Raw genomic sequence first — 26,808 nt, forward strand, 5'->3', positions numbered from 1 at the left:
CTTCCAACACATAATTTGATTTTGGGTTTGAAATTAGCTTGTCCAATTTTTGTAACTACTATTTGTGAACTTATATGTATGGTTCACTCACTTGGAAAGTTAATGATTATATAATACCTCAGTACATTTTAGCTAATGTTTCCATTTTTGGACACATTTTTCAGCTGTACTATATTTAAACATTTTGTGGGTGTTTTATTAATGCTATTCTTTCTTTCTATATATACATGTAAGATATGCCAACTCTTTAAGTTTTATCGGGAGACTTTTTTTGTTGCATCTCCAAGCCTCCTGCTAGACCACAAAATCTCCCAATTTTAAACTTTTATTAAGAAAAGTTTTTCCCCCCATGAATAAATGAACTTCATTGAATTAATGAAACTTAAAAGTGTGAAAATTTGATTCTGCCACCTGTAGTGAATTTCAGCATGCTTTTTCATAATAATTTTTTTTTTATCTGATTTATCTCTGTAGACATGGTATGTATAAAACTTTTGGTATGTATGTGTTATTGCAACTGTCTTCTTAGAAGTCACCAAATTTTCCGAATGTTGCAAACTCTAGGAATCATGTGCATAGCTATTCTTCAGGCAACCCTGCTCATAACAATCTTTCAGTCAAGAAATGTCTCCATTTTTGTATGTATTCTTAATGTATTTCAAAATCCAATAGCTTTTGTGGGATTTGTCAGCAGTGGAAGAAACTGCAGTAAAATTTCTGCAGAAATACAGAATTTTGATACAAAACCTCTAAAGGGAACAGTGAGGAGACACATTTTGGTAGGTAGCCAGTATTGCTGAGGTTTGCGCAATGCCGAGCCTCTGGAATTCTGACAGACAGACAGACAAAGTAGACAGATGTCTTGTTTTGCACCCGCTAAGTCTTTCTGCACCGATGGGCGAAAAATCAAGCATAGGTGCGAGGAAAGGTATAAAGAAAGAGGGGCAATTTCGTATTTGAGGAGAGTAAAAAGGAACTTCGTACATCTTGTACGAGTTCAAAAGGCCAGGAAGAAAAGATGGGACAAAATAAAATTTTAAATAAATGGCCCAAAAATAATAGAGGGAAAAAGAAAAAAAAAAAAAAAAGGGCCTATAGAAAGAAAACGAAAAGAAGTAGAAAATATCCTAAAATACGATTGTGTCCATGAGTGTAGTTAAAAGGAGAAGAAACTGTCTTCATTTACAATAAATAGTGTCTCACAGGTGTGTTTGTGTAGTGAGTGTGTTTGGTAATGGTGAATAGATGTGTTACTGGGGAAAAAACAAATATTGACGGTGTTAAAATGCTTCGTATCAAGGTATTTAGCATGGAATATAAAGTAATATGTATGCTTGCATCCTGAGATATCAACAAAGGTCGTCAAACAAAAGTATATATTAATTTAACCAAAGTAACTTATGCTACTTTCATTCTCAACATTTTCATACATTTTTCAAAAAGCAGCAGCAGACTAACAACATAGAACCATATACAATACAAGACCACAACCGCATACACCCAAAAAAAAAATAAATAAATAAAAAAATAAAATAAAAAATATATATATATATATTTATGTGTGTAAATAACTGAGTATATGTATTAAAAACACAAATTAAACAGTATTTATTAATTTAACTATCATAATTTATTACAAGATTAATTATTCTACTATCATAATTTATTACTAGTTAAATAATGTTAATATAACACAATGAGGCACACTGTTATTTATATAAGCTCATAGTTCTAAAAATTTATTTAAGGCGGTGAAGAATAAACCATCCCTTACATATGGACATTTAACAGATAGCAAAGAACAGTATGAGAAAAATCGGTGAGGTATAATATTATTTAAAGGCGAAACTATATTCAAGCGATCTAGAAAGAAAAGAGAATCCAGAAGATCCGAGAGGGAAATAGCGCGATGCCCAAATTATCCCTCTCATCCCCAAATTTTCCCTCTCTCGAGATTCCTTAAGGGCTTTGTAAGTGTTGACAGAGGTGAACTGATAATGCTGGCGTCTGTTTCGAGTTGATACACAAAGGAAGCCACAAGCAATGGCAATTTCAAGTATTTTTTAATGCTTTAAACTGATGAAAAATTAAGATTTATTGATTTAAAGGCACTTATTTATAGAAATTTGATTTAGTTTAGATGAAAGAAAAGTACTTATCTTAAAATTCCAGTCTTTTGAAGTATATCCTTACATTGTCCGCTGTTTTATTCTCGTCAACATCGGAGCCGAAATTCATTGGAATGATATAGGTTTTGTAGAGGAAAAATAAAAAATTTTTCAAAGAAATTTAATTGATAATCACCAAGAGGAAAGGAAAAATTTTCACTTTTTTACGGAGCGCAGCGATCGTGCTGCCGCTTGCCTCGGTGATCACACAGCCCTCCCGCCTCTGGAATTCTCTGATTTTTTTAAAGTGAAAACAGAGCACTGTGTACTTGGAAGAAGAATGCTAAAAAATTACGGAAAGATCTGGAGATGAATGTAATGTGTTTTTTAATGCATCACATAATCCTCATTTAATAATTAAAATTTGCATTTTAAATTGCTAAAATAGGCTTACATGCTCATTTGTTGATAATGCTTGCCAACTTAAAATAAATATTGATAGTTTGGAAATCTTTTTAAAAACAGGTGCAAAAACTACAATCTTGCACTCATCAAGTAACTTATCTTTTTACTTACAAAAAAAATCATTAAATTGCACCAGGTAAGTGTAAGTATCGAACCTTTTATGAAAATTCAGCCTATGTTTAATTAGGTAGTATTTATATTTCATTTTGTTTTACTTCAGTGAATAGTACAGTACTGTGTTTATCTACACAACTGTATGTATTTTATTTAATATAATATTTGTCACATTTGAAAGTACTGCACTAAATTAAACTCTTCCTTCTCTACTCAAGATTTTTTTTTAGTATAAAAGTGTAAGAAAATTACAAAATTAAATTAGAGCCAAAGGACATAAAATTTAGAATATCTAATTTAAAGTTTAGAAGATCTAATTAAATATTAAATTTTAAAAAAACATTCTCTATTCGTAAAAAGCAAATTTAAAGTTGATTAAATTTTAAATGAACTTGAATTACAAATAAATGATTAATTATTGCTATGTTATAATAATCTACAATATCATTAAATTCTGAGAGCATATGTAAATCAAGTGCAAGTATCAAAATCTATGAATATATAATAAATGTATAATATGTAATTCCAATAATTTTTTTTTAATCCTAAAAATTTATAAAAATGCATAAGTGAATAATTGTTGAGCAGGCAGGAAACAGACTTATCAAGGCGAAGTTGCCTCCAAACCTAACTCTTCAGTTATTCAATTCATGTTTCGTCATTCATGTAGGCAAGGGTAAAAGAAAAATTCAAAACCAAAAATTGTGAATTACTAAAAAGAAATTTAAACAAGTGGAATTTAGAGAAATTAGCAAGTAAAGACTAGGATAACTAAAGTCAATTAAGAGTAGAAAACCAAAGTAATTTAGAAACTCTTGCGTAAAAAAAACTTCCCTGGCACAAATTATGCAAATAAATCAAAAAGAAACTAGATGCTATTTATAAAAAAATACATAAGTAATACTAAAAATTCAAGTAAAAAGTAAATTTTAATTTAACTTACCAACTAATATTAATATGTTTTACATCAGAATCATTATAAATAGTTGAATAACCATTATAAAGGGTCTTCAAGGCCAGTTTGAAGTTCGTTTGAAAAGGTGCTACCATACAATGCAGAAAACTTCCAGAAACACCCAATTTCGGGTCTGAAAAACCTTTTGAATTTTCATGTTCAGGGTTGAAAGCTATGACATGTTATATATTTTTAACCATTATCAGCAGTGAGATACAACTAAAGATTAATCAAAATTTAATTCTTCTTCAAGATCTAGAATTCTGTTTTAAACATACTCGTATTGCTTTACTTACAGATTTTGTATGCTTTATAATTAGTTAAAGAATTAAGTGGTTAAATTAAAAATAAAATTTTACTGGAATTAAAAATAAAAACTTGGTAAAGATATCTCAATTTGCTTAAATTTTATATTAAACTATAAATTTCAAGAAAGATGACATTGTTTCATCTTCTTGAAGGCGCAGAAAAATTCTGAAGAATTTGTTACTTCAAAAATAGGAACCTATGTGGGTTGCCTTCAAACTTTACAAAATTTGTGTTAATAAGTTATGTTAGCATAAATTATTCATTTATTATTTATTTAATTTATTATTATTACATTGTCATGCTTTTGAACTGTACCGAGTGATCACTATACAATATGTCCCAAAATTCTTTTTCTGATTACAAATATTCATAAAGCACAAAATGTAACACATTGACAAATATTTTTTATATTGAAATGCATGTAACATATTCAAGTTTTGGTGTACATGCTTACTGTTACTTTGTTTGTTGGATTGATTGCCTTGCTCATTATGACTTTGCTGTTGCCAAGCTGTGTGAGATTGAAAAAAATATTGACTATCTGAAATGTGTCCTTTTCTCAGATGAGGCCACATTTCATTTGAATGGTGGTGTCAAGTGACACAATGCTAGAATCTGGGAATGCGAGATTCTTCACACTATGTTGGAGACCATCAGAAACAGCCACAAGCTGAATGTGTGGTGCGATTTTATGCACAATTAAATCATGGAACCTGTGTCTTCAGTCAAAAGATGATCACAGTCAATACCTATCGCAATATATTGCAATTACTTATTGTGCCACAGATTTGGGATATTCTGGACTTAATTTTCCACAAGATAGTGCGTTAATTTAGTGGTGGTTAGATATCCATGCCTATTAGGATAGTTCCATAAACTGGCCTTCACGATCACCAGACAACACCACTGAATTTCTTCCTTTGCGGTTATGTCAAGGACCAGGTTTACTAGACACCAGTGAATGATATTGTACAGGTATCAAAGTTTTCTGTGTTTTCGCGTAATTCCGCTTTTTTGAACATCACCCAGGCTGTTTCTGAGATCGATGCAGAACCGTTGAAAAATCGCGACCGGCGTGGTGTTGTGTGGGGAGGTAAATACAGGACATGCTCTCTTTCTTCCTCTTTTCTTTGTAAAAAAACTTTACATCATGCCATCGTATAATATTACGCTGGGTTAGCGATCAAACGTGGGCACTCCTTGTTGCGAACTTTTCGAGTTTGCCTGAGCTGAGATCACGAAATACGTTGTTTCACATCAAGACGAAGTAGGTGGGGCTTATGTGGAAAGGCGGAACTAGATGCGCAGGATATCGAATCAAAGAAGAGCAACCAACCGTAAAACAAGAGCTGACTTCAATAATTTCAGCCATCAGTGCTGGTGCCATCTGTCGGACATAAGGATAACCACATGCATTCTCCAGTACACAAAACTCCATGTAAAAATTTAAGGAATGCTCATAAACTGTACAAAGAAGAGCTAGAGATTAAAAAGGAGGAGCGAGAATCTAAAAAAAAAAAGCAATTAAACATTGCAGAAAATAAAGAAGAAAATAAAAATGTATCAATGGATTGTATGAAAGCTGCTGAAAAGAAATCGAGACAAACTCGCAAACGGAAATTAAAAAAGTTGGCTGCAAAAGTAGCAAAAAAGAAAAAGCTTTTTCCCTAAAAATTTTTAATCAGGATCGAGTGAGACTGAGACAAAATAGCTATTTTTTTGTATTCCTCCTTTAACTATGTTATTTTGTAACTATATTATCTCATATGACTACTTTTTCTGGTGTTATACAAAGTACTGTTTATTGAAGATAATTGAGAGCTATAGTAACAGTTATATATTATCTCTAAAACTTGTTATTGCCTGAAAATGGGCAGTAATATATAACATAAATATGTATATTAGTGTGTTGTAATGCTTTGTACAGTATTCATGTATCAACTGTTAAATTAAGTTACATAAATAGCATCTTAAAGAAGGTTAATTCATTACAATCTCTTGGTGATTTATTAATTTTTTTTTACAAGATAAAATTAATAGCAAAATAGTAAGTACAAGTATTATTTTAGTTTAATTATATGTATATGTTTAATACTTTTTACATTAAAATGTTTTTTTTTTTTTTGAGGTCGCGCGTGCGCAATTAGTTTTTGTGTAATTTTGTGTCCGCGCGTTATTCAGCTTTTTTTGCCAACATGCGCTTTCATGCCTGTATTGTAGTATTACAATGCAGAATTACTGAAGTCATAACATCCATCCCTCATGTAATGTTGACCAACACAAGGATGGAATTGAAATATCACCTGGATATCCTTTGGGCAATGAAAGAATCACATGTAGAAATTTACACAAAACTTACTACACACACAAAAGTACACAAAAACTTGAATATGTTACATGCAATTCAAGGTAAAAAAGTATGTGTCTTTATGTCATATTTTATGTGTTATGAATATTTATAAGCAGGGAAGGAATTCCTGGATACCCTGTATTACATAATTACCAACTTCCAATTTTAGAAGGAAATTCCTAATTTTTCATTATATCTCCTGATTTCAAATTTTTATCTTTTACAAAGTAAAACATTTCCTGCCAATAAATGCAGTTTATTAAGTAAAGGAAACTGAAATTGGGCTAATTCCATTCTTTCACTTCTAATGATTTTCAGCATAACTTTTCCTATTAAATTTTATTTGATTTGTCTTAATTTGCTGTAGGTATTTACAGAACTTTTCATCGTGATTCGAGCAACATTTAATCAGTTAATATTTATGTTTAATTTATTTTACATGAAAAAATGATATTTTAATTTATTCACATATAGTAAGTTTGTTTACATAATACAGTCAAAAGTCGTTAATTCGGACACCCATAATCCGGACCTCAAAGCTACAAACTTTCTGCGCATGCGTCGCGTTCACGCATGCGCACAGGCGTTTACAGGAGCGCATAAGACCCTTACACTGCGAATATGTTTGTGCGCATGCGCGTTTAATGTGTAACGGAGTTATACGCTAAGCTAAAGTTATCTAATTCAGTTAATGTTGCAGATTGCGTTGTTCCTTAATCTTCGAATCGTATCCGGCTTATTATTTTTTGCAGACTGTTAGAGCAATTTTATAAAAGTAAGCTTGAACTTTCGATTATGTCAAATAGAATTTCCGATATATATTTACTACAAAGCGAAAGTATGTTTTGAAATCCGAAATCTGTTTATCAATTTCACACTGCTCTGCGGCAGAGGGGGGGCAGAAACGTCATTATTAGATTATGATAGATTAGAAAGATTATGTCAAATAGAATTTCCGATATATATTTACTAATATGTAATTTGTATCTACAAAGCGAAAGTATGTTTTGAAATCCGAAATCTGTTTATCAATTTCACGCTGGGGATTGGAAGTTGATCTGTCAGCACTATCCTTATCTTCAGAGCAGATGTTTTTATTTTATTTGGTTTATAATTCCGTACTATTTGTATAGTAGTATTTCATCTCGATATACTCCGTCTTTGATATGATTTAAATCAAGTTCCTCGTCATTATAATTCGCTTCCGATAGTGAAGAAAGTGACCCAGAGGTTATTGAAAACGAAAACATTTCGATTGACAAATTAGTCAGTATTCTCAACACAGCAATTATAGGACTTGAACAGCGGAACTTTGTAACTAAACAAGAAATTATGTCTGTTTAATAGAATTAAAGAGAAAGTATTATCACATGAAACGAAGCAACTTACATTGAAGGAAATGTTTAATAAAGTAAACAAATAAATATTAAGCTTTTTCTTTTTGTAAATTTTGATACCCTTTAGATCATAATTGTTCTTTATTTCATAAATTATGGTTTCATATTTTTAATTTTGTAATTTCTGCATGCCATCTTACCAGATTTAAACTGATGATCTATGATCTGGAAAAATCGATAATCCGGAATCGCCGAAGTCCCGACGAGTCCGGATTAACGACTTTTGACTGTAGTATGAACATTAATTATTCATTTTATTTTCATCCTACTGAAAAAGTACGTCATTAAATAAAATTCTGCCTTGCTCAGGATCTTCTCACATTACAAAAATATAAAACTGAAGTAGCCAAAGAATATAAAATGTAGAATATCTAATTAAATATTAATATATTTTACACCAGAAACACATTATAAATAGCTCAATAGTCAATCACAATAGTATATTACAAAAAAATTTTGAATTAATATGGAGTTATTTTGAAATGACATTGCTGCCCAGAAAAAAAAAAAAAAAAAAAAAAAAAAAAAGAACACCACTTCTTGGCAACTCCTGGTTTTCTGCAAGATTCTCCGCTTTTTCATATTTTGAAATTACCAGCTATGATGTAATGAAAGGAATTGATTATATTTTCATCAGGTAAGGATGTTTTACACCAGTTTATAAAATACTACTTATAGTTGTCATAACAAGCATCATCTATATATAATACACATTAAAGTAAATGACTTGAATTTTGCATGTTTAGGTGTACTTAATGGAATGATGTACAGATTGGAAATATTAAACTGTATTGGTTTGAGCTAAAATAATAATTACTGAGGTAGATTTTTTAAAATTTTTTAATTTTTAAAAAATTTTTTATTCTATAGGTTGGTACATAATGTTTGCCTTGGTAAAGATAACAGTGCATTAAAATTGTATCAGAGTTTGCAGGAGCATATCCTAGATTTTACTCCACAAGCTCAATCTGTAAGTAATAGCTTCATATTTTTTTTCTGGTATAAAATTTTGACTAATGTTTAATATTTTGTATAGTTTTTTTATTGCATAAAGGTATCTGTAATTAGCTTTTTCAGAAAACTATTAAGCAAAGTTAATATGGTAAGGATTATATACAGCCTTTATCTGTTTTATGAAAATAGAACAATTTTGTTCAATCATACTTGATGTAAAAAGGCGTATAGTGTAAAGGTAATTATCAATCATTGTATGACCAAATTTTGTATACTTTTGAGGCCTTAAAAGAACTGTTAAGTAATATCAACTAAGTTAATTTAAATTAGTGCTAAAAATAAGAATAGTATGCAGAGTCAAAATAAACAGAAATAACATGTAAACTCAACTGGGACGATAGCTAAAAATATAGGAGTTTAGAGATAATAGCAATGACAACCTTGAATTAAGCTGTGTCAAAAGTAGTGATGGGCAACTTCGGTACATTCTTGTACCCCGTACGAGAGTAACGGGTACAGACAAGTACCCGGTACAAAATACCCGTTACTCAAGTAACCATTACTTTGAAAAGTACCGAAAACCGATTTCAAGTACCGAATACCCAAGTAACGATTTGGAGAACCGAAGTAACGAAATACCGGAGTAACGGTTTGCTGTACCATAGTACCCTAGTAACGGTTTGCTGTACTGGAGTACCCTAGTAACAATTTGGAGTACCAAAGTACCCTAGTAACGATTTGGAGTACCGAAGTGCCCTAGTAACGATTTGGAGTACTGATAACGATTTTGTGCACTGAAGGAACTCTGCCACGTCACCACGTGTTTGATTTTATCTGTACGGAGTAAGATTTTGAATATCAGAAAACATATCAACTACGGAAGTGTCTGAGGAGCAGACTATTCATGGACAAGAGGAGCGCATATCACCATTTCACAAATACAACCAGATACTACTGTCCTCGTACCAAAACCGAAGTGAGCTGAACCCTCATCGATCCTCCAGTAACGAATACCGAAATACTGAGAAGAGATGCATATTTTCATTACAAAGTAACGAATACCGAAAAGCACCCGTTTCGGTACAGAAGTAATGAATACCGAAAAGCACCCGTTTCGGTACAGAAGTAACGAATACCGAAAAGTATCCGTTTCGGTACAGAAGTAACGAATACCGAAAAGTACCCGTTTTGGTACAGAAGTAACGAATACCAAAAAGTACCCGTTTCGGTACAAAAGTAACGAATACCGAAAAGTACCGATTTCGGTACTGAAGTAACAGGTACTTGGATGTGCCGATTTTCAGTACCCGTTACAAAATACCCGGTTCGGTAGTACCGACTCATCACTAGTCAAAAGGGGAGCTGGTAGGCAATACAGGGTACTGTGGTAAAAGGGTACTTCCTTGTTGATCCCCCTTATTTAAGCAGTGCACAGATAATTATCAATGAGTCTTAATCAAGAAAAAATTAAGAACGTGTGCAACAAACATATTTACATCTCATATGCAGTCTGTAACTAGTATATTTCCATGATTCTTTTGAATGTAGACACAAAAACATTTACTGATCCCAAGAATTTCTCCATATAAATGCTTAAACTTACAACTTTAAATCTATTATCCCTCAAGTTAATGGATTGTGCCAAAGCAGCAGTTCTACTCAAACCTCTTTTCATAGCAGGTGGACTAAAATTCAGAATGGTTAGGGCTGCTCTTTGTTTGGCAATAATTTAGGCACAGTTTAAATAGCAGAGGTTGTAATAATTAGGAAATATTGGTGGACAGAGAAAAAATTGTCATTTTTATTCACCAGGTCAACATGACTGTAGTTCAATTATCTATGTGCCTCAAAGCTAAAAGTCAGTATTTGATAGCTCGTATTACAGACTTGGAAGTATGACAGCATTAGAATGATTAAATCTATCATAGATCATCAAAATGGTAGACAAAACTCTGTATACTTGCATATTTTTTTGCAGTCGAAGCTATATTTTTCTCCAGCTGATGCTTTGAAAGAAGCAGCAAATGTTATTTTTACATTTTTCTTTTTTCTCATGAAACCCCCAAATCTCTTTAGATTTCTTTCATAAATTGAAAAATGTGGTATGGAAGACTTTTTTTGTGAAAAAAGTGATATAAAGTAGGATTATCTGTATATGTATCAAATAATGTTTTTCTTTCCCATTAATTTATGAATGTCAATATTATCAGTTTTGATGTATTCATGTATTCAGTTTTAGAAAACTGAAGTAAACTAAAACTGTTAAACTGTGTTTCATGTTAATTTTTTCATACAGTGTCTCACAAAAATTATCGGTGACTATAAATTTTTGTAAGTAATAGGAGAAAAGCTTTTAAATAAAATATTAAAAAATATTCCCTTTGAATTCATATTTTCTTAGCTCTGTTTTTGTACTAAATTAATTTGAAAAAATTAAATAGTAAATTAAAAAAATTAAATGTTTTGCTTTTGCTATTTTTACTGCCATATATTTCATCAAGCTGCAGATTTTGTTTTTAGCAATTTCCTGATCAAATTTTATTTAATTTTAGTGTCCTTATGTTTGAGAGACAACTGTAAAATTTTATTTTCAAATGAAATTATATCTGTGAAATTATGTTTGGGATGTTTAAGAGTTGTGCAGATATTTTCAAAAGTTAGGGAGTATTATTGAGTGACAAGAACTTCTGTGTGTTTTCCATTTTATTGACTATATATTCTCAAAGGATTTATAGCATTTTAGGCTGAAATGGGGAAAAAAGATATCACAAAATTAATCGGGCATTTTCATAATTTCTAACTAAAATTGTTTGTAATAAATAAAAAACAGTATTTTATGGAATTAGAATAAAGAAACTAGGCAAAAATCTAAAAATCATTTGCTATTTTAATTCAAATTTTCTTTTTAGAAAATGTTTGTTATTTTAGTTTTTCTTGCAGTGGTTATTTTAATGTATTCTTGCAATGAAAGGGAACATTGTTAGAAACTCACAGATTAGTTATTGATTTCCATCAAAAGAAAGGGAAATTTATTAGAAAAATTGCCTATTTACTTATATATATATATATATATATATATAAACCTGGACGACCATTTAAGTTATCTTATTCTTATAGAATGAAGCATTTTATTCTAAGGAATATTAAAAGGAATCAAGACTGAGTGCTCCTAAACTTGTTGCGGAACTTCTTGAATTATATGGAATATGTGTAAATCCATAAACTGTAAGAAGAGTAATGCAATTTGTAGGATAGTATTATTGGAGCATTGGTATTGTAGAGTATTGGTATTGGAGCAGTATCATGGTAGTTGTAGGTAGAAGCGAGTAGCAAGAAGAAAATTTTATATTGGTTAAAGAAAAAATCGAAAATTTCAACTCGCTTTCACAAAATTGATGAAACAAAAGACACCTGACTGCTGGAAAAAAGTGTTGTTTGCTGATGAAAGCAAATTAACATTTTTTGCTCAGTTGGACAAGTGCTGGTGTGTAGGAAACTCAAAGAAGAGTTTCGAAAGCAAAACTTAGTAGCAAGTATTAAACATGAAGGAGTATGAGTTATGGTATGGAGAATCTATGCCACATTCCAGTGTTGGTAGTATAGAGTTTATGGATGGTATTATGGATCAGTATAAGTACCTTGACATCTTGAAGTGAAATTTGGCATCGTCAGCACAAAAACTTACTGTTCAAAATAGTTTCAAATTCTACCAGGGCAATGATCCAAAGCATACTGTGCACAATTAGACTCTGGCTGTTATATAAGTGTCCAAAAGTAATTAAGGCAGTATTCCAATCGCCAGAATGGAATCCTATTGAACATATTTGGAAGGAACTAGAAACAAAAATTGAAAATTGAGCATATTTTCATAGCAGTAATCCAAGAGGAGTGGCATAAAAATACTTCAAAAAATAACAGAAAACTCGTAAAATCAATGCCACAAAGATTAAATGTTGTTGTTGTCTTATTCATATTACATGGAACAATGCTTTCGAGAGCCTACTCCAAAGAGAGGTTGGACTTCCCGGAGAACCCGGGCCCTTCGGTACCGTAGTGGGCTTCCCTAACCACTATACCGTTTGGGCGACCAAAGATTAAATGAAGTGATCAAGTGTAAAGGTGATCTCATGAAAGACTAAGAAGCAAAAACAATGTAAATTTTTTACTATTACTTAAAGTATCTGATTATTTTTGTGAGTAAATTTTTCCCTATTAAATAAACGATATTGATTTTTGAATTTAATTTTCATCTTTTTGAAAATGCATTAACTAAAAAAAAAATTTGAATTTTTATATTATCAAAATAAAACCTTTCTTTTTGTTTTAGTTTATTTTATGTTCATTAAAGAATACAAAAATTGCTTTCTGTTTGGCTTATGGCTGCAAAACCAAGCTCTGCAGTGAACTATTTGTATTTTAGTTACATATGTAGGAATTATAGGTTTTTGAAAAACTGTATAATCTCAAGATTTAAAATCACTTCATAATGTTGAAATTGCCTTAACAGCTGCAAATTCTTTTTGATAATATTCGCTTTATTACTGAATATTCTCTTTTGTTTCCAGTCTTGATTCGTAATGTATTTGAATTCTTTATTCTTTATTTTATGAATATCTTAATTATGAAATTTTTCTCATTTACTAATTTCTCTTCAAGCTGCTGTCTATGGTTATGTGTTATTAATAGTCAAAAGTCGTTAATCCGGACTCGTCGGGACTTCGGCGATTCCGGATTATTGATTTTTCCGGATTATAGATCATCAGTTTAAATCTGGTAAGATGGCATGCAGAAATTATAAAATTAAAAATATGAAACCGTAATTTATGAAATAAAGAACAATTATGATCTAAAGGTTATCAAAATAAATAAATAAAAAAAAAAAAAAAAAAAAAAAAAAAAAGCAGCTTAATATTTATTTGTTTACTTTATTAAACATTTCTTTTAATGTAAGTTGTTTAAGTTGCTTCGTTTTTTATGTGATAATACATTCTCTTTAATTCTATAAACAGACATAATTTCTTGTTCAGTTATAAAGTTCCATTGTTCAAGTCCTGTAATTGCTGTGTCTACTGACTAATTTATGAATCGAAATTTTTCCGTTTTCAATAACCTCTGTCACTTTCTTCGCTATCGGAAGCGAATTATAATAACGAGGAATTTGATTTAAATCATATGAAAGACGGAGTACATCGAGATGAAATACTACATTTAATAAGGAATTATAAGCCAAATAAAATAAAAACATCTGCCCTGAAGATAAGGATAGTGCTGACAGATCAACTTCCAATTCATTGCACACCCTGGCATTAAAGATAAACAAAGTTTAGATAAATAAACGTTAAAGTTTAGATAAATAAAGGATATGCCTTTATCCATTTTTTGCAGCAATTCCACTTTTTGTTTAATGAACTTCGAAACATACTTTCGCTTTGTAGATCCTTTACATATTAATAAATATATATTAGAAATTCTATTTCACATAATCGAAAGTTCAAGCTTACTTTTATAAAATTGCTCTAATAGTCTGCAAAAAATAATAAGCCGGATCCAATTTGAAGATTAAGGAACAACGCAATCTGCAACATTAACTGAAATAGATAATTTTAGCTTAGCTTATACTGTCCATTGTACATTGTACACTCGTAAACATATTTTGCACACGCGCACAAGCATATTCGCAGCCGCAAAGGTCTTACGTGCATGCGTCAATGCGACGCATGCACAGAAAGTTTGTAGCTTTGAGGTCCGGATTATAGATCATTCCGGATTATGGGTGTCCGAATTAACGACTTTTGACTGTAGTTCATTTTTCTTTTTGTTTTTCGAGAGGAAGGCTAAAATATAAATTGTATGTGAGTTTGAATGTAAAATTCTTTTTTTTTTTTTTTGTATGTATATATGTGATATTTTGATTTGAAGAAAGAAAGGTTGCAACAGATTTGCATTGGAGAGGCTTAACTGCCTAGTTAAAAAGGTGATGCTCGAATGCGGATGTGGCCACTTAAAAACCATAATTTTATTCCATGATAATGCACATCCAATTGTTTTTTGTGTACACAAGATAGTTCTATATCATAGTTAGCAACAGTAATTTTTATGTGCACTGCACAAAAAAAGGGGGGGACAGTTCTATAACTCTTGTTCCACTGTGCCAATTGACAAAATTCATATTGTGTTTTTCATGTCTTGAAAGCGTGACTTAGGATATGTATTAGATTTATATATGGCACTATTCTAACATAGGTATTTTGACACAAAATCACACTTTTTCTGAAATAACATACCAATTTTTTTCCGTAATTATGCCAGTCTGCAAAATTTTGTAAAAATCGTATGAGTAGTTTTTAAAAAAATTAGCTCTCAAAATTTTAGCTCCTTAACGTTAATTACATTTGATATATATTTATTAATATCTCTTTTTTTATTAAACTTTTTTGATTTTTCCTTTCTCGTTTCGAAATTTAGGTTCATTCCAAATAAAATTCACCCATTTTTTATGATTTATTTTTAAAATTTGTATTTTTAAATAATTTTTATAAATTTTTTGAAAAAAAATTTTGAATTATAACCCATAAAATTTTACCACCATCTTAAAGTAGGTGTAGTTATCCAAGCTAAGCATATCTACAAAAAATTAGAGTTTTTTTATTCAACATTTTCTAACGCCAAATGTGGTTTATGGATTTTTTGTTATAGTGAATTGCCACAGCTATTTTTAACCTTAAATTTCAAATAAAGTTTTACGGAGAACTAATTATATGAAATTTTTTCCCTCAAAGATTCGTAATAAATATTTATTAATACTATATGAAAAGCTACTTTCTTAAAATTATGGATATTATTCAAAATTTTAACTTTCTTTTTAATTTCTTCCTTTTTTAAAAAATATTTGTGTTTTTAGTAAATTTTTACCTTTACCATGTTATTGTCTGCTACTTTACTTTAAGTGCATTTAAATTGAATTGTCTAAAACTGAAAAAGTTCGTTTAATGTTTATTTTCACAATGTTTTTAAGCAACAGGACGTTGACAGTTTGGGTCATGTCCCAGTTTAATATATATATAAATTTTTACATTAATTCTCTTAGAAAGAATATTTTAAGTAAATAATTCTACTAATTGTATAAAAAACATGATCTTTAATATGATTTAGTTTGTTTGCAGCCAATATAATAATCAGTCTCTCGGTGGTGCAGAATAAACACTGCTCGAGTATTTTATTTCTTTGTCATTTAGCAAAAAATCTTTTAATTAAAATATTTATACTTTGGACTTTGCTTTAAACTTTATTTATAGTTAAAATGTCTAGAAAATGAAAAAGTGTCTTCAGCTGGAAACGCAATTGATGTAATTGATATTTTAAAAAATTTGACAAGAATGCAAAATTTATGGAAGTGTAACAATTGAAAAATCTTAATTTTCTTGTGTGAGCACTAAAAATAAATGTAGAAGGAAAGAAGAAAATAAAATAAGCAAAAATTTGAAGGAGAATTTGGCGTCAGAAATACCAAGGTGTTTCGAAAAGTTGGACGGTTTTGTATATACTTGCAGAATGCCTGAAGAAAAAAACCAAGCCATTAAGGGGGAAAAAATTAAATTAGTATTTTTTTTTATTTAAAACTTTTTTATCGTATGATATATTTGATTCTTGCAATTTCAAAAATAAAATATTTGACTAAGGTATGAATAACATTTTAAGAAACTAAATTTAGGATGATAAAATTGTGTAAAGCAATGTGCACAATGTTAAAGCTATTTAAAGCAATATATGCAAGTCACCCTAAGTTAAAATCTCGATTATACTTCCTTCTCATTTATATATCTTTTCTAAACGGAACATTGAAAGGCGTGTTAACTGTGCTTTACTGTATTTTCTCTTTTAATATATTCAATTTTCAGATGCATCGTAGTCTATTCTTTCAAAAGAAATGCAATTTAAATAAATAAAATAAAATCCTGAAAAATTTATATTAATAAATATATTTAAAATGCTCAGTTCGAATGAATAAATAGAAAATTTTAAAATAAAAGTCTGAAAATTTAAAAATTACCTAAAACAACAACTATGGCAAAGAAAAAGAAAAAAAAAAAAAATTACAAAGAAAATTATCTGAAGAAAATAAATGATGCACCTTTTATTGAAACTACCCAAATCGAATGGGTAAATAGAAATTTTTAAAACAGTTATTCGAAAGAAACCATGCAACTTAAACAATTAAAATGAAATTCGAAAAGAAAAAATTACTTGAAGTAATAACAGTTATAATTAAATATATAATATAAAGAACATTATTTGAAAAAAGGAACGATTGTGACTTTCTTCCGCTCAAGGGAAAGGAAAATAGGTTACCATATATTAAGAAGTTCGTCAAGTAAACTATTCTTCCTGCAAACTGAAAAAAAAAAAAAAAAAAAAAAAAAAAAACACAAACATAAATTTGTGAATTTCTCTGTAAATTTCCCAACAAATTTAACAAAATTTCATATTTAGGCATAATTTGAGTCGTAGAATCGAAATATGGAAAAAAATTGGTATGTTATTTCAGAAAAAGTCCAATTTTGTGTCAAAATAACTGTGTTAGAATAGAGCTACAGTACACTCCTGATTATCCGCAGAATAGGGTGGTGCGGCCGCCGCGGATAACAAAAATCACGCATAATCCGAAAAAAGCTAAAAACGGGTATAGCAAAAGAGAAAACAGTCATTCCAACTTTGAAAAATTGTTTTATGTACAATAAAACAGAAAATAAACAGCAGGAAATGTTTAACTAATGCTTAATATTTTAGTATATCACTCAAAACTAACCTAAAATGCATTTTGTTAATGAAAACAGAAAAGTGCTTTGTACTTACGAGAGGCATCAAGGATACACAGAAAAATTATAACATATGTACTGTTTTAATACTGTAATGTATTATGTAATTACAAGAGCATAACTGTAAAACTACACCTTTTTGAAGCAATCAGTCATTTGTGTTTGCTTTTTGCTTTGGAAGCATTTTCTCTTGATCTGAGATTGCATTTTTCGTAGCATAAGTTTCTTGGCCAACTCTGTGTCGTCTTGTTCTTCCAAATAGCTCAGTAATCCGTCTTCACAATTTCATCATCTATCAAGTGTTCGAAGTCAGGTTCGTTGACGTCACACTCCAACCACTCGTTAATGTTTTCAGCATCGATGTTCTCACCACCCGGAACTGTTTACATTATATCGGCAAAAGTTGCCGTGGGCGTGTCTACATTTTCATTCTCTTCTTCACAACTCAAAGGGGTTAGGTTGTTGTTGGCTTCAGCATTGGGCATGAGTTTTCTCCATGATTTATGAGGGTTGACGGTTTCACTGAGTCCCATGCAGATGCTGTCCAAGATTGTGTAGTGTTTCCAAAACTCTTTCGGATCATAACCTTCTTCAATTTTGGTCATTAGCAGCTTGATTTGGTATGTTCTCTTCATTGTTGCAATGACTCCTTCGTCCATGGGTTGGATTAGCACAGTAACGCTTGGGGGGGGGGAGAAAAGTCGCAAAAATGTGTCCATCAGAAGACTTTAGCACGCTTGTTGCTAAGTGAGAAAGTGTGTTGTCGATCAATAGCACAGCTTTTTGAGGCAGGTTTTTCGATTTAAGATGTTTACGCACTTGAAGAACAAACATTTTTTCGAACCATCTTGAAAAATGTGTCGGTTCATCCATTCTCTTTTGGGGGGGGTTAAATTAATCAATGGGCAAATTTTCTATCCTTGTGGCTTTAAAAGATCTCTCTTTTTTTTTTTTTTTTTTACTTTCCAATGACAAAAAGTCTAAGTTTATGTTCACCGGTAGCATTACATTAAGACATGATAGTGATCCTTTCCTTGCTGCTTTTATGACCCGCTGCTTTACTTTCACTTTCAGATGCTAAAGTGTGAGTGGGAAGATATTTCCACAAAAGTCCCGATTTGTCAGCATTGTAAATATGTTCAAAAGATAGCTGTTCTTTTAAAACAAATTCTTCAAATTCATGGTGGAAATCGTCGGCTGCTTGTTATTCACCACTAAGTTTCTCCCAATGAAGTTCAATTTCTCGAATTCCATGTCGCTACTTAGAACGAGTCAACTAGCCAAAAGACGCATCAAAAGAAATTTAACTCGGACTGGTTCGCAAACACTATTAGGCTTAAACTAACAATGCCGAGTGAAAGGAAGTGGATGTGTCAGTAAGATTAAGATGAGAAAGGGTGGTGAAGCGAGCACTACAAGGGTGAGTAATCACTTACTCATCATAGGGGCCGAGGGTAAGGTTCCGAGAAGGCCTGGGATATTTTTGCCATAAATAAGCACGATGTTTAGTAAATTTAACATTTCACTCAGTTTTGTGAACATTTTTATTTTCTTTGCTTTACGCTTGGGGGGGGGGAACTTTATGTCATGCGCGGATAATCCGCTCTGTGCATAATTCGCCTACGAATAATCGGGAGTCTACTGTATATATAAATGTAATATATATCCTAAGTCGCGCTTTTGAGACATGAAGAACACAATTTGAATTTTGTGAATCGGCTCAGCCGAAAAGGCAGATATAGAACTGTCCCCCCCCTTTTTTTTTTTTTTTTTTTTTTTTTTTTTTGCGCAGTGTACATAGGTTGACACCATACTATGTCATCTTAGATCAGGAACAAAGGAGGACAATTATGCATAGCAGCACAGAGGTTTTGCAGTGCAAGAGAAGTTATGAAAATGAATGACATAATTGCACGCGAAGCAGCATTTATATTAGGCAGGTACATATATGTACAGCCAAGCACAATTGGTTAATTTTAGGTTTTAGTTCTCTTTGCAAGCCGTTTATATAACGGTCATATGATCTTGGAGAGATCTCAAATTTGGGAGAAAAGATGAACTTAGGGGATGAACACCAAATTTAGAATAGTCATTCTGAGGCTGCCAATTATTTCTCAGTGTAGTAGCCATCATATTTTATTATATCTTACATATATATATCTATATAAGGTATAATAAATATATATATATGTAAGATAAAAAAATATGAAAGCAAACTTCTAAATTTAATTCACTATAACCTCTTTTATTTTCTATTTCATTTGGAAACTTCATCTATCTGTCCTAAAAATAGCACTTAAGTCAAAACTGCATCATTTAAATTAATCATGCGATCTTACGTAATCCTTAATGCAGATGCCTCTTGCCAATCACCGAATTGCAAACCAAAACTTTTCTCTTCGTGTGCTTCCATCTTGCATAACTATGCACTTCAGCTTTGCTCTCTACTCTGCTAAGATGTAATTTCGCTGGCTTGCTTTCCATCTCAACAATATCAAAAATGTAAATCTTCTGTGGAAAGGCACGACTAGAGTGCCAAGTGATTGTGGCAACAAATTATCAATTGCAAATGAAAATGGAATTAAAATTGCCACGACTGCCAAGTTCTTTAGATACTATGCAATCAAAATTCTTGTTCAATATGGATCTAAGCACAATTCGACAGTGTTCCGGCTTTTCCTTGTGCTCATAAATATAGCGTAGAAGTGCTGATCCATAATGACTAGGAAATTGGAGGCGAATGCAGGTTTAAATCTTCATTTTTTATTTTAGCAAACATGTTGCGGTGAAAATCAAGTTGGCACATTGATTGTACCTATTCCAAGAGATTTTACATTTTAGATAAATTTGCAATAAGAAAGAAAAAGCAGACAGACTGCAGTGTGGCCAGGCCAAAGCATAGAAAGCAAGTGCGTAATGTTCAGGATGAAATCTAAGTCAAACTGAGCTAGTTTTGGTTTTCAAAGCATTCTGATTGGACAGTCAATATTGCTGTAAAATTATTATTGGCTGGCTGAGTTTTAGTTCCATTTACATCATCATAATTACGTAAGAATCATATGGCATAGAATAGTCTCGAAATGACGCAGTACAGAGAGGGGTTACTATTTTTAGAATAGAGAAGGGAAATTTACGTTGCTAATTTAATCTTTTTGGCCTACTGAGCTTTCAACGATTTTGTTGACTTTTATTTTAAACATTGTAAAAGATTTCTTTATACATTTTTATACTTTTGTATTTACTTTTTTTTGTGTGTTTTTTTTCCTCTTTGTGTATGATTTCATTGAAAACTGATGTTATTACTTACAATTTTGCCTTTTTTACTTACGATTTGCATGTCTCGTGTAATACTTTGTGGTGCACCAGGATTTATTTTTCTTTAAATAAATAAAACATAAATAATTTAATCTTTTACATATTCATTATTTTTCTTACATATATGTATATATGTAATTATATTTAGGCTTGAACTGTTTTTCGCTTTGTATATTTATTCATTTATTTAATATACATATAATGTTGTTATTTTTTTTTAAATACTCAGACCTATTGCTTTGATGCTTTATAAAAAATTGTGATACTTTTCAAGGACATTCTTAGCATTAAGGGGAATGTAATTGCAATAAAGTATCCAGCGAATAATATACCTTTCTTAATAAATCTTTTGACCACATTTAATAATGCAGGAGGAATTGTCTGCATTTGAGTGCTGAAAAGAACCAGAACTGCATTTGTCATTTACATATTTACCATGAATTATTAACCATGCAGAATTAATCATTTCTTTTATTAGTAGAGGCTGACTGTATATGCCAAAAGGTTTTGCTTCAAATCCAAGAAAAGAACTGAATATTCAGTTTTTTTTCTCCTCTTAGAGTGTAATACACATCTATCTGTGATTCATCCGAGATGATATTCTTTATGATGTCATGTTGAAATGATCAAAAGAATCTTGTGTTCTTTTTAAGTTCTCATGGGATAGTATTTTGTACTTGGGGAAAAGAAGCTAGGCATAATTTCATATTTCTCTGATTTTAAGATGCATGTTTTTCCCCCATATGGATGTCTTTAAAAATGGAAAGCATCTTTGAGTAATAGATTTTTCCTAATCTTAAACAGATATATTGTCATTAATAAATCAAACATAATTTAAGAAAGAAATGTTTGCTAGATGTGTTTGAATTTTGTTATTTCATTTATTTTATTTTATTAAAATGAAAAATCTTCCCCTCCTCCCTTGATAGTGATACTGAAGTTAAAGAGAGGTGTGATAAAATAATGCTATCTTAGAATGGAAGAAAAATATTGCGTATTCCACTTTTTGTTACCTCTAAGTATGCTTGTACTCATTAGTGTAGATATTTATGTTTTTGTAGATGTTGATCAAAAAGTCTTTCCCTAATTATTTTGTATAAATTTTATGCCACCGCATACTGTAATGATACATAAATGCATACATATATTTAGCAGGTTGGTATTTTGTTAAAGAACAGGGTTCGTACGGTCCTTAAAAGTCCTTAATTTTGGCCAAAAGGAATAAACGGTCCTTAATTTTGCTCATTTGACATTTCTTATCATTTCTAATGATTGCCATTCTAAGTGTGAATTACGATTTCTCATGAATATGGAATTAAAATTACACAGCTCTTAACTAATCTGTTGGCGGATTTGCATTGCAAACGATTAAAAAAAACAATTAGCTACCCGAACGAAAGTATCGGTGTCTGATTGGCTATTCACGCAATCTTTCGAAACAGGTGTTATCCATAAATTTAGGCAGACTGTGACGAAAGCGTGAAGCTGGAAGTTCTTTAAGAGGCGAAAGTGATGATGAAGGTGCTCGAGAAAAAAAAAAGGGAGGGGGGAGATTCTGAAAATATTTGCCAAAACTAGAGCAATTCCAACCTGGAAGGCCACAACCCTTCCGACGCCAATAGGAACGAGATGCCTGGAAAGTGCATTTTCAATAAACTGTGGCTTCATCAAGCTGACTACAAAGACTGGATATTGATGGATGGCAATCCTTAAATGTGGTCTTTGTCTGAAACAAATTGAAATTTCTAGAATGGGAGAGTCAGCACTGAAAATTCACATTAAAATTAAGTTTCGTTTTATCATTTCAATTTGTTTTTACACGGTTTTGCTTAGCTTAATTTCTGTGTTTGTTTCAATTAAGCCATAAATTAATTTTTTATCACCTTCTACGGAGTTTATTCTCTTTTGCACATACTATATGTATGGGATATCGGGATTATGAGTTTATTTCTGCAGAGGGTCTCTTATCGATTTCGCGGGAAATCTGTTGGCTCCATTTCGATTTTAGGTCGCCAAGGGCAAAATCGGTAACGCTAGCTGAGAAAAAGTGAAGTTCGGAAATACGTTTTGAAGCTTCAATAGACAATTAAGTATTTGGTTTAAACCTATGTTTTTGATAGTAATGCATAATTTTTGCTAATGGCGATACAATTATTAGTTGAAAATAACTAATTAAAATTTTTTAAATATTTTTAAAGCTGAAAACAACTAATTGAAACTAATTTTCCTGAATTAACTAGACGCAAAATTAACTTTCATGAATTACTAAAGTTATTGGGTAGAAGTTTAACTGAAAATATACATTCCGTATTATATATATATATATATATATATATATATATATTTATACAGTGTACAAAGTCCGAGGTCTGGACTCTTCGGGACTTCGGCGATCCTAGATTTGAGATTTTTCCGGATATTAGATCATTTTAAATCTACTAAGATGGCACGTAGAAATTATAAAATTGAAAATATGAAATCGTGATTTATGAAATAATGAAGCATTTATGATTTAAAGGGTATCAAAATTTACCAAAGAAAAGAGCTTAATATTTATATGTTTACTTTAATAAACATTTCTTTCAATGTGAGTTGTTTGATTTGTTTTCTCTGCTAATACTTTAGACTAATACTATAGACATATAATTTCTTGTTCAGTTATTAAGTTCCATTGTTCAAGTCCTGTAATTGCTGTGTCGAGAATTCCGAATAACTTGTCAATCAAAATTTTTTCTCGTTCAGTAACCTCTCTGTTACTTTCTTCACTATCGGTAGCTGTATTTTCTGGATTTAGAACCATACTACAGATTCCGCCCTCCGTTAATTGATTGATGATTGGGTATTGTCATTGCAATGAAAAACTTCTGTTTAACTTCGCTAAATTCTGCCGCCTGGTGCGGCCATGCGAGCTCTGGAGCTGGTTCTGGCTTTATGTGAATAACAAATCAGTTATTCTTAATTCAAATAGCACTAAATATAATCGTTTGTCCTATGAGTATCATTAACAAAATCTATTTTTAGCATAAGGAAAGAAATTTCTGCTAAATCTCCCCTTGTCAACATTTTAGCGCATTAAATTTAAATCTGTAATCGTATAATACTCTGTTATTTGGCATCGCTGCATGATTCATCACTCAAGTTGTCATTCGTTGATAAACATGCGGTGATGAAAGCAAAATACAATAAATAATGATTCGCGATTTCGGCATCAAGGATATAAAATATTAATTGGTGTAAAATTAACAAATGTTTCGGTTTGAGATTATGCCAAGCAGATACGCAGCTATGGAGTCAAGTTACTAATCACACAAATTTATGCTAAAATAATTATTTCTTCAATAATGAGATATTTTATTTAGCACCAAACTAAGATTAAGAATCGGATTTCTGGCATTTTTTTTATGATGAGGGAAAAAATCTAATGCGCAATTGGTTGGTGGTGGCTTTGAGGTCCAGATTTTAGATCATTCCAGATATTAGATGTCCGGATCTCGGACTTTATATATATATATATATATATATACATCTTTCAGAATATAACTTACCAGTATGGATTCACTCTTTTAAAATAATTCTACTTTAATTAAACTTAGGAGATAATATAATCAATTAATCTATATTGTTTAGGAAATAAATTATATATATATAGTAAAAAATGTATATTTTCACTATTCAAGTATTCACTGTGACAAGTATTCTTATCTTGTCACATGAACAGGCCTCTGTGGAAAGAGGCTTCTCTGTAAATAAAGCAATTGAAATTGAAAATTTAAGTGACTCATCATACATTTTTCAACGCACAGTATTTGATTACATAAAATTTTCTGGAGGTGTTCTTAATATCGAAATTAATAAAGAAATGAGATCAGCAGCAGCTTCTGCAAGAAGTGGAGTTCGTTATTTAGAAGTTCAGTATTTAGAAGAACAAAAATCTTTAACTAAATCTGAAAATTCAAAGAGGAAAAGAAATATTATTGAAGAAGAAATTGATTATATGAAGCAGAAGAAAAACTTTCTTCAAAGGGACATTAAAGACATTAATGAAGAAGTAGATGCTTTAGCAGATAAAGCTGAGACCAGCAGGAACATTGATTTGTTTATCAAAGCAAATGAACTTAGAAGAATAGTTAAAGAAAAGGAAGATTTCAGATTTAAAAAAAGCACAAATGTTTTGTATCTTTTATTGTACAGTTTATTATTCTAGTATCTTTCAAAAAACCAAGGAAATAAATTGTATGTTTACAAATCAGTTATTTTAATCTGCAAAATATTCTTACATTGTGATTATAATAGTAGTTGACTATGTTTAAATAAATATCAAATAAGTTAAATAATAATCATGTAAATCTCTAAAATAGTGACTGTTATTAGTGTAAAATACACTTATACATGTTTTTCAAGAAATTATGTTCCTCATTTAATGTTATCTACTTCATAACTTGTAGGGAGTTAGTTTAATTTTCAAAATTGTTTTATGGTAAGTATTAAGTTGAATTTAATAATAGTGCATAATACACACTTCTGTTAGTTTTTTAAAGTGAAATTACAAGCATGAAGTCGGTTGTATGGATAATTGCTTTATTCTATTCATTTTTTTGTTTGCTGATAGGTCCTTAATTTTTTCTTTGATGGTCCTTAAAAGTCCTTAATTTTCATATAAGGAAATGTGTACGAACCGTGAAGAATAGTTTAATAGTGATATATGTGGTATTTTTAGTATTATCAAATCTCTGTTAGAAAATGTCATAAATACTGGCTCATTTTCAAAAATATTATCTCTTGGTTTGCATTTATATGCTATTTGATTGGTATCTTTTTTAGTATGTTCTTTCTGTTCAACAAGATGAAGCTTTGCTGAAAGCCTATATAGTAGAATGGAGAAAGTTTTCTACTCAGTGCAGTTATTTGCTTATGCCATTTTCACATTTGGAAGCTGCAGTAGCTGGCAAATTCCCTTCATTTAAGAGGAATGGAATTCGAAAGGTTGTTGATATTTAATTTTTGCTTTTTCTGAAATCTGTCAAAGTAAGTTTACAAGTAAGTGTATATTTAAAAACATTTGTTGCTTTTGTATTTACAGGCACTGCTGGAGAGATGGAATCAGAGTATTTTTTCGAACATCAAGCATAGGCTTCAAAATAGTGCAATGAAACTTGTCCATGCTGAGAGAACTGGAGAGGTTATTGATTCACAGTTGGTGATAGGAGTTAGAGAATCATATGGTATTATTATTATTTAAAAATGAACTTCAAAGCTTAAATGGATTTTTTTGTGATATACTTTATTTTATTCAGAAATATAGGTGAAAAAAAGATTAAAAAATTTACGCTACTGAATTTCTTGCTTGTAAACTGTTCAGGATTTGAAATAAAAAACCTAAAAATGAGCTACATGTTCTTTCCCCCTTTCTTTTTCTGGCTAGGGATTTTATTATGATAATATTATCCTTATTTTCAGAGCAAATGAAGTACAGAGGTCAGCAGAATTGGATATTATGAATTAAATAGTTTTTCTGTGATGCAGTATATAAATACCATAGTTACTCTGTATCCCATTTAACCTATTAAGTTTACTGCTTGAAAACCAAGAGGTAAAAATATGCAATGTATGCTGTTTCTAAAGATATATGGCGTGAGTCATAAATATATTTCACTGAAAAGCACACATAAATACACAATAATACTATTGCGGCGTGAGTCATAAATATATTTCACTGAAAAGCACACATAAATACACAATAATACTATTGCATTATATATTTCAAATAACTTATCAATTTGAATAATATTCTTATTATTTACACAAAATAAGTTTCCGTTTGTGCATATATTTTATATTGTTACTGTTAATAAGAAATTGTTAAATCATATGCTGAAAAAAATCTGGGGGGGATACAGAAATATGTAAACCTACAAAGTCCGAAATCTGACGTTCATTATCTGGAATGATCTAAAATCCAAACCTCAAAACCACCACCAACGTTTTTCTGGTAGGCTTTACACATGCGCATTTGATTTTCCCCCTT

General features: G+C 30.8%; 1 protein-coding gene across 3 annotated transcripts; it reads left to right on the forward strand.

The window, feature by feature from the left end:
- The first annotated feature begins 1,762 nt into the window (after positions 1-1,762).
- LOC146996993 (cullin-5-like) lies at positions 1,763-26,169 on the forward strand. 3 transcript variants are annotated; one of them, XM_085816406.1, is made up of 4 exons: positions 1,763-2,483; positions 8,569-8,668; positions 25,605-25,766; positions 25,864-26,169. In XM_085816406.1, coding segments are annotated over exons 1-4 (423 nt in total). In that variant the 5' UTR covers positions 1,763-2,481; the 3' UTR covers positions 26,023-26,169. The 3 variants fall into 3 exon arrangements, with proteins under 3 accessions (XP_085672532.1, XP_085672530.1, XP_085672531.1); XM_085816404.1 differs by lacking the exon at positions 1,763-2,483 and adding an exon at positions 8,292-8,335; XM_085816405.1 differs by lacking the exons at positions 1,763-2,483; positions 8,569-8,668; positions 25,864-26,169 and adding an exon at positions 24,337-25,016 and having other exon boundaries at positions 25,605-25,738.
- The last annotated feature ends 639 nt before the right edge of the window (positions 26,170-26,808 follow it).

The sequence above is a fragment of the Stegodyphus dumicola genome, chromosome 5, assembly GCF_044657685.1.
Source record: "Stegodyphus dumicola isolate Sdum_Otavi_A_Nest chromosome 5, ASM4465768v1".
Lineage (NCBI taxonomy): Eukaryota > Metazoa > Arthropoda > Arachnida > Araneae > Eresidae > Stegodyphus > Stegodyphus dumicola.

Bases quoted from the DNA above. Each gene is read 5' to 3' on its own strand.
- LOC146996993 (XM_085816405.1), top strand. From the start codon at position 24,439: ATGTATATTTTCACTATTCAAGTATTCACTGTGACAAGTATTCTTATC.